Below are 7700 nucleotides of genomic sequence, written 5' to 3'. Positions count from 1 at the left end.
TGATGAGACCGTCACTGTTGTCTTCCTTCCATGGTAACATTAGTGCACATTTGCTGCAATGGGTATAAAAGGTGAAAAGTTGTTCTTGTAGTTATCAACCTAGGGCATTATCATGTGGACCTGCGATATTACAGAGTTTTATAGTGAGTTCCAGCTCATATTCAGCTCATCTGGTTGACAGCTTCACTGTCACCACTCATACATTTTATTTCACCGGAATCTCACCAGTGCGGTGCCAGTTGAGAACCGAACGTTACATAGTCCACTCTTCTTATGAGTGTGGACTAATCAATAGAACCAATATGCTGTTTGTGGACAGCAAAACCTCAAAGGAACCAATGTTTTACCATGATTAACCGTAATCATTAAATAATACATATGTTTTTCTACTGTACAGCTTCTTATTTGATCATCAGTCGGCAAAATCTTTTCAAGCAGACTCATACAAGCCTGTGAGATGTGAAATGAGAGTTAGGAATTAGACAGCTGATATAAAACTTTGAGAATTATTGACAAAAAGATGAATACCCTTGTCCCATTGACAAGTCTAATATTGTACACAGTCATTTAGGGGCCAACATCCCAAAGACACTTGAGAAGATGTATATTTGTATATGTACAATATCCTCACCTTGCAAGCAAATAAATGAAAAACCTTTTCCCAATTAAATACCTACTAAAAATACTTTCATTTTTGTGACAGTTCCATCAAAACTATTGATATTAAGGGGAAATAATTACAACAAAAGAGCAAAATTCAAGATTAATTTGTGAAAAGTGAGTCAGAGCTGACATCTGTTTCTCTCAGGTGACAGTCGGCTCTACTGAGCATGCTCCATACACAGCCAGGTCACCTTAGATACACACACTCACATACACAATAGCTGCTACACCACTTTTGCAACCAGTCAGTGATGAAGCAGTGAATTTAAATTCCCCTGACAACAGACATCCAACAGAGCTACAGTTCATTCATATGGATTAATATTGGAGTGGAGTGTACCATGTCCTCAGCAGGGGTGGTCGTTTGGGTTCAGGTACACCAAATTTTTCAGGTAAGCAGTTTATAGTGGTTTTTATATGTTATTGGACTCAGACATTATTTGTTTATTTTATGAGGATGAGTTTGATTGACTAAAATTAGGCAACTGATATAAGAAAATCTATGACATTTAAAAAACAATCTGTCACAAGTTGAGTTATCCCTGGTATAGGTAGCCATACTAAGAGAGAAGTTGTTCCTCAGCTACAGTTACCAAGGCTGTGTATGTGCGCATACTTCTGGGAGGCATAGCAACGTTTGTCTTTGCATTGAATGCACTGTTCTGAATGCACATGATTGATAATAGAGTTAGAGTTATTGTTAATCAGTAGTATTGTTATCTCCCACTGAAATAATAGAATTTTCTCATCACAAGCTAATATGGAGGGAGAAGCTGTCTACAGCTAACTTTCCTTTTTTCCACTTAAGTCTTTGTTGATTTTATGGATTATTTTAAACAAACCTACAATAAAAGGACAAGAAATCTAACAAAAAATGAAACAGGAAAAAATAATGTTTACATTTGAAAATGTTACAGTTTCTAGTGTATTTCGTAATCAGTATTTTATCCAATAATTTGTATAAATAATAGTGTTACAGAGCTGATGTCTCTTTTCCTTATCATTTGTTACCCATTTTCTGGTAAATGCATCTTCTGTCACTCCTGAAAAATAAGTCATAATTTCCATCTCATATATTTCCAGTAGGGGAGAGCGGGCTAATGTGGGACATCGGGTAATGTGAGACACTCCCTGTATCTAGGCAACGGAACACATTAGGGGTCATGTGACCATAATGTTTTGAAGCCCCTCCCATTCCCCCCTTGCCATGAAGGAGAAGTTGGTGCTGGTGCTGTGGAAAGTATGTTTTTTCACAAAAATGTGTTTTTTGCATATAAAAGTAAATTTTCTTGCTTTGAACTTAAGCAACTGTTGTGTCAAAACAAATTGAATCAGGTAGAAAAACTTATATCATACATGTTGGTTAACTTCCAACATATAAAACCATGTGATTGATGCTAGCTGAAAACAATATCCCTGTCCCTGCCAATTAGACAGAGAAACAATGTGCAGGTAAGGTAGGGTGTGCAAGAGATCACATGAATCCTAATAATCCTAAATGTGCTTAATTGACCAATCCCCATGATTCTATTACTAGTCCGATATTAGTGGTTGTCAATCTAGCTGGCGGGATTTTAACTATTACAACATGTGTTGTTATGGTAGTTTTAAAGTAGAAAAAGTAAGTGGACCACTTTTTTAAAAACATTCATATTTTCACTGCCCTTTGTCCTGAAGACATTCTGATAATTTCCATTTCTAGAAAACATCCTGAATTAATGGGAAACGTGTACATTTTACTGATATATCATTTTAGCTCGCCTAGAGGGGAGCAAATGTAAAAAATGTCCCACATTACCCCGCTTTCCCCTACTCTATCTCGCCATTGTCCATGTCTGGGTTGGTTCCTACCAAGCCAGTATCAAGCTTCTTGCGGTGGCCTGTTTTCCAGCTGTGAGTAGAAGTTTTACCAGATCCTTATCTTCCTCTAGAACCATCACTATTATTTATAGGCAGCTAGTCAACAGTGGGTTTATCAGAACCTGTTTCTGGGTTGAGATGATAATGATTTTATGTTGAGGTTTGATGAGAACATTGAGATTCAACCCTTTACTCACGGATTGATAACTGAACGGGCAGATGAGGCAAGGCACCTGGTTATCACTTGCAAAAGAGACACAATGAAAAGATGCACAAAGACCACTGACACTAATATTATTATTATTGAATATTAATATTAAATCAAATAAAGTGTGACGTTTGGTTAGTGGTGCTATCTGTACTAGGTTCACACAAAATACACCCTACTTCCCTTTGAGGTGAAACTGCAAACATGTCAGTGTTAATAACACTGTCATAGTCTCTCATGGAAAACTTCTGCAGTTGCTCATGTTCACTAATCAGCCACCCTAATCTGTTAGTAATATGAAACCTTTCTGTTGTTTGGTAACTCATAATATTTCATCAGAGGGGAGGGCACTCTACAGAGAAGTCTATCAGGTGCTTGAGCAGACACATCAGCGTCATGGCTGTCATCCATCAGTGTCCTCTTTGGATGACCTGAGTCTCCTCTGATGATACCACACACGCATATATATTCTCTCTCTTCACTTAATTCATTTAACTGGTTTTAAGGTCCCAGTAGATGACGATGGTGATAATGATGAAGCTCTGCTGGGTTACAGCCCTATGGAAGAGATGTTACCTTATCACCATGTTACCTGTACTCTGACACAATATTACCTGTGAGTTTAATACTTTTCATTATCAGTATAATTTAATCATTTTAATTTATTCCAATGCAGTTGTTGCAAGTCGATTGTCACACTGACTATTAATAAGTAATAAAGTTTCCAACCCACCAACATTAGTTGTTTTGTGGATGTTGCTGCTGTCAGTAATCAGAGCCCCGCATGTGTCCCATCATGCTTTGCTTCCACATTCTGTGCATACACAGTCCATAACTATAAGATTTAATTCAATTACATTTTTTTGTATAGTGAAACACACACAGGCACAAATGTGTTCGCAGGTGGACGAAAACCTTTGATGACACAGGTATAATAACTCAACAGTTGGATGAGATAGTCCTGAGCAGTAAGACAGCCTTCGAGAAGTAGTTATTTCCTTATACGATTGTCACAAGTTTATTTCAACATTCTTACATTTGCATCATAATTGCTAAATACATTAAAATGAGATCTCATCCCTGACCATCACTGCAGTAATCTGCTTCATTGGTGAGAATGATACACAACAGAATGAAAGTAGGTTTAGCTGTGTCACTTCATGAGGTCATATGTCTTTTCTGAAAGTTATTGTTTCATTCTGTATCATGGTTTTGTGGGGGCCTGGCTTTGCAAAAGCAAACAGTGGGTACACAAACCAGAAAAAGAGCAGTCAGACGCAGGGGTTGTGGTTAATGTAACATAAGAGGTTTATTCATAAATTGAGGGGAAAAGGGAGGAGGGCGTCCAAAGGTAACTCAAAACACTTCACCCGGTTGGCAGTTTGCATCTGGGGCTTCGTCGGGCTATTCCTGATCCAACAAGAGAGAGAGACACGATTATTCCTCCCGCTGGCCTCCTACCCTGAGATTGTTTGGCAAAAGCATCTGGGTCTCATTCCTCTGCAGCTCCGGGCCTCTCACTCCTTTGTTTGAGGTTTTTAAGATGGCTCCTGATTGCCCGGCTGATTCACTCCATAGATATATATATATAAAGGCTAGATGTCTCATCCGCGTTTCCGGTGAACGGAGTCGAACGTCCGCACATGGCGGCCATCTTGCAACAGGCAGCTCGCCCACCCATAACATTGTGTTGGTAGTGGTACATGTACTTTTTAAATAAAAAAAATGGAAAAAAAATTCTTGATGTATATTTGAAAAAAGTGAGAGCAGGTCAGACTGGAGGCGGACACAGAAACTGAAGCTCGGTACAAACCAACTGTAGCTTCTGCTCTGATCAAGAAGCTGAGGCGCTGATCTCTGATCAGCTGTGACCAGAGAAACTCTGTGTTTTCACTGTTTCCATTGTTAAAAAGCAGCCGGGCACTGGGCGGCTGCGTCACATGAACGTGACGGGTTAGGGTTAGGGTTAGGGCTACTTCACACCGGCTCTTCATCTTTTCAATATTGAGGGGAAACTGTTTTCATATTATCAGCTTATCTGACATTTAAAATTCTTATATTTTACTCTTGAATCACCCTTTTTTGTGTGTCACAAACCAAAGTGTTGCTTTGTATGAAATATCATCAAAATGTAAAGATCCTATCACCCTTCATTTTCCATAATAAACGGGCAGTATAAAATAGTATCAGTGATTTGAGAAATGATGTATCACCAACCCTCACCCGGGCAGTGAGTGAACGATGGGTTTATCAGAGCTTTTCCACAGAAAACCACATCTTGTTGTTACAGGAAATGACAAATGTCAGAACTGGGAGGGATCCAAAGTTGGCTGTACTTTTAATCATCAATGCTGATGTCTGAATGCGAACATACTTAAAATAACTGTTTTCACAGGTACGGCCGGTTTAGAAATTTAGTCAGCCTCGGGGAAAGGGTTCACCTTTCAGCACAACAAGGAGCACAGGCCAAGACGCTGGAACAGCCTCAGGATGAGTCTCTATGTTCTTGAGTGCCTCAGACACAAAGCCCAGACTTGAAGGTGGCAGTTCAGAGACATTTCCATCCAATCTGATGGAACATGAGAGGACCTGATGTGCAAAACCAAAAGGGATTAAACCACCAATGCTGGAAGCTATAATTGCTGCCAGAGGGGCTTCTACAAAAATACTCAATTAAGGGTCTGTATAGCTAGTTCCTGGTTCAAATCCCGAATTTGGCAGGGGTCTTTCTGAGTGGAGTTTGCATGTTCTCCCAATGTCAGCGTGGATTGTTTCAAGAGAACTCCTTCACACATTCAGATAGGGTTTAGGTTTAACTCAACACTTCTAACTGTCCCCAGGTGTGAATGGTTGTTTGTCTCTATATGCAGTGGCCCAGCTGAGAAAGGGCTGAAAATAATCGAGGCTAAGTTGAAACTATTTTTACAAAAAAATTATTAGAGCTAACAAATACATATTTGACAAGACTTCAAAGGCTTTTGTTTTGCAATTACAGCTCCCCTGCTCTGAGTGAATGCAAAGGCCAAGGTGCACACAGTGAACTGTGTCACAGCAGAGCTAAAGAAGTACATTAGTATGTGCGAATGATTAAAGCAGCTGCCACAAATAGTTGGGAAATCAACATTATAAAAGAGGCAGGTTTGGGAGTAATGACTGCACATCAATGCAGCACTGACTTTATTCTCAAACACATTATAAGAATCTAAAAATAAAAAAATCTTCATGGTAGTTGTTGCCCAGAGTTCCTTCATCTGCCAAAAAAAACCACAGTAATAAAAGAGATACAGAATGAGAGATATGTCTCATCAATCATCATCATTAACACTAAAACAAACCTTGAATTGATTAAAAAACAACATTAAAACAGCCAAACCAGCAATAGTTTTTTAAATAGCCTCTCAGCACAGAGGGACAGAGATGACAAGAGACCATGCAAACCCAATCAACTGTTCGCTCTCATTAACACTTCACACACTCACACATGCAGGTTGGATCCAGATCAATATTATCAACAGACATATGCCAAGAGGAGGACCTGTCATTGTACAAAGGAGTATTTTTGTTTCTTTTCTTTTAACAAATAATTCTTTGACATTTCATTATTTTAAAAGACTAAAATACATTGGATTTCTAACCCGGCACATGTGAGCCTCCCTGCGAGAGAACAATTAACATTTCTTTTAAAAGCTACATAATTCAGTCACGGCTGTGTTCAGCACTGCTTCAGAATCACATGTTTTTTTTGTCTCTACAGACATTTTATTGGACGTCAGTCCATACTACATCAAGCTGAAGGCTGATATTCATATAATTAGAGACACAATTTGTGAGAATCTGTGGCATTAGGTTATTAACCCTTCACTTGCGTACTGTGCTCCTCTGGCTTTGGTTGTAGAAGGATACAGCATTTATAAGGGGAAAGGGAAAAATAATTCGCAGCTCACAAAATTATGTTACAGAAATTTACACTTTCCAGTTAGCCCTTTGAGAGCTAACTGGAAATTGGACAGAAATATATACATTTGTCAGCATGGTTCACAGCACAGTACCTGCCCACCTCTTCTCGCTGGTGTAGACATTTTCTTTTCTGCAGAGAAAAGATCTGACGGTGATCTTGTCAGTTTGTAACACTGTCGATGTCCCTCAAAGGAGAATTAACACACTGAAATGCTCTTTTTTTTGGAGTGTTGACCTCAGGTTTGGTTCAGGTTCAGGTTTAGGTGGTCTCTGTGTGGGTTGCGCCCCCTTGAGTTAAGATCGGACGAGGCTTGTGTTGGTGTAGAGGTGAGGCTGGAGGTTTCCGTGGTGTGGCAGTTCAAGGGCTTGGCGGAGGTTTGTCCTGAGATTAGCTCAGATACAGAGTTTTGTCTCTCTGAACAGCTCTGTGAGGAGAGGAGAAACAGAATGAGCTTAAAGATGGAACAAAACAATCAGCAAGAATGACCAATACAGTGGATATGTTTGACAGTGGAGGGGGCTGATATTAATGTTTATGGCTGGAATGCAAACAAAAGGGCCGGGCCTATAAACACAAATGGATGACTGAATCATTGGTCAGTCTGTGAAAGGATTCTATACATGGACTTGTGTGAGACCGTATGATGGAGCAATTATTTCCAACAAGTAAAGCAAAATGGGGGAACACATTTGCAACTTGCCAGTTTTCTCCTTTTTATATTCCCCGTAAATTCCACACTCCCATAATCCCATTTCTCCCTCCTCCATTTAGCATATTCTCAGCAAAGAAGTAAAGAACAGACAAAAAAAGAGAGGTCACAGTGAGAGTTGCTCATGCTGGCGCCAACATTTTCTATTGCGTCATATGGGGGAGGGTCCGCACAGGGACTGTTGCCAACTTAGTGCCTTTGTTCTTAGGTTCTCAGATTTTTCAGGATCTCTACCAATTTTTTTTTTCAATAAAGCAACAAATCCAGCGACTTTCTGGACAAACATTCTGTTCTCTCAGTAC

At 39.5% G+C, this 7700-nt stretch overlaps 1 protein-coding gene across 1 annotated transcript in view; it reads right to left on the bottom strand.

Moving 5' to 3' along the window:
- Positions 1 to 5870: 5870 nt before the first annotated feature.
- Positions 5871 to 7700, bottom strand: part of tox (thymocyte selection-associated high mobility group box) — a 50450-nt gene continuing 48620 nt past the window's right edge. The window contains exon 10 of the mRNA XM_062404656.1: positions 5871 to 7113. Within this exon, the coding sequence (XP_062260640.1) occupies positions 7077 to 7113 (37 nt within the window). The 3' untranslated portion in view covers positions 5871 to 7076. The remainder of the gene's footprint in view (positions 7114 to 7700) is intronic.

This window comes from Platichthys flesus, chromosome 14 (assembly GCF_949316205.1).
Source record: "Platichthys flesus chromosome 14, fPlaFle2.1, whole genome shotgun sequence".
Lineage (NCBI taxonomy): Eukaryota > Metazoa > Chordata > Actinopteri > Pleuronectiformes > Pleuronectidae > Platichthys > Platichthys flesus.
Note: the sequence above shows the minus strand (reverse complement) of the source record. Positions and strands in the feature narration are given on the sequence as shown.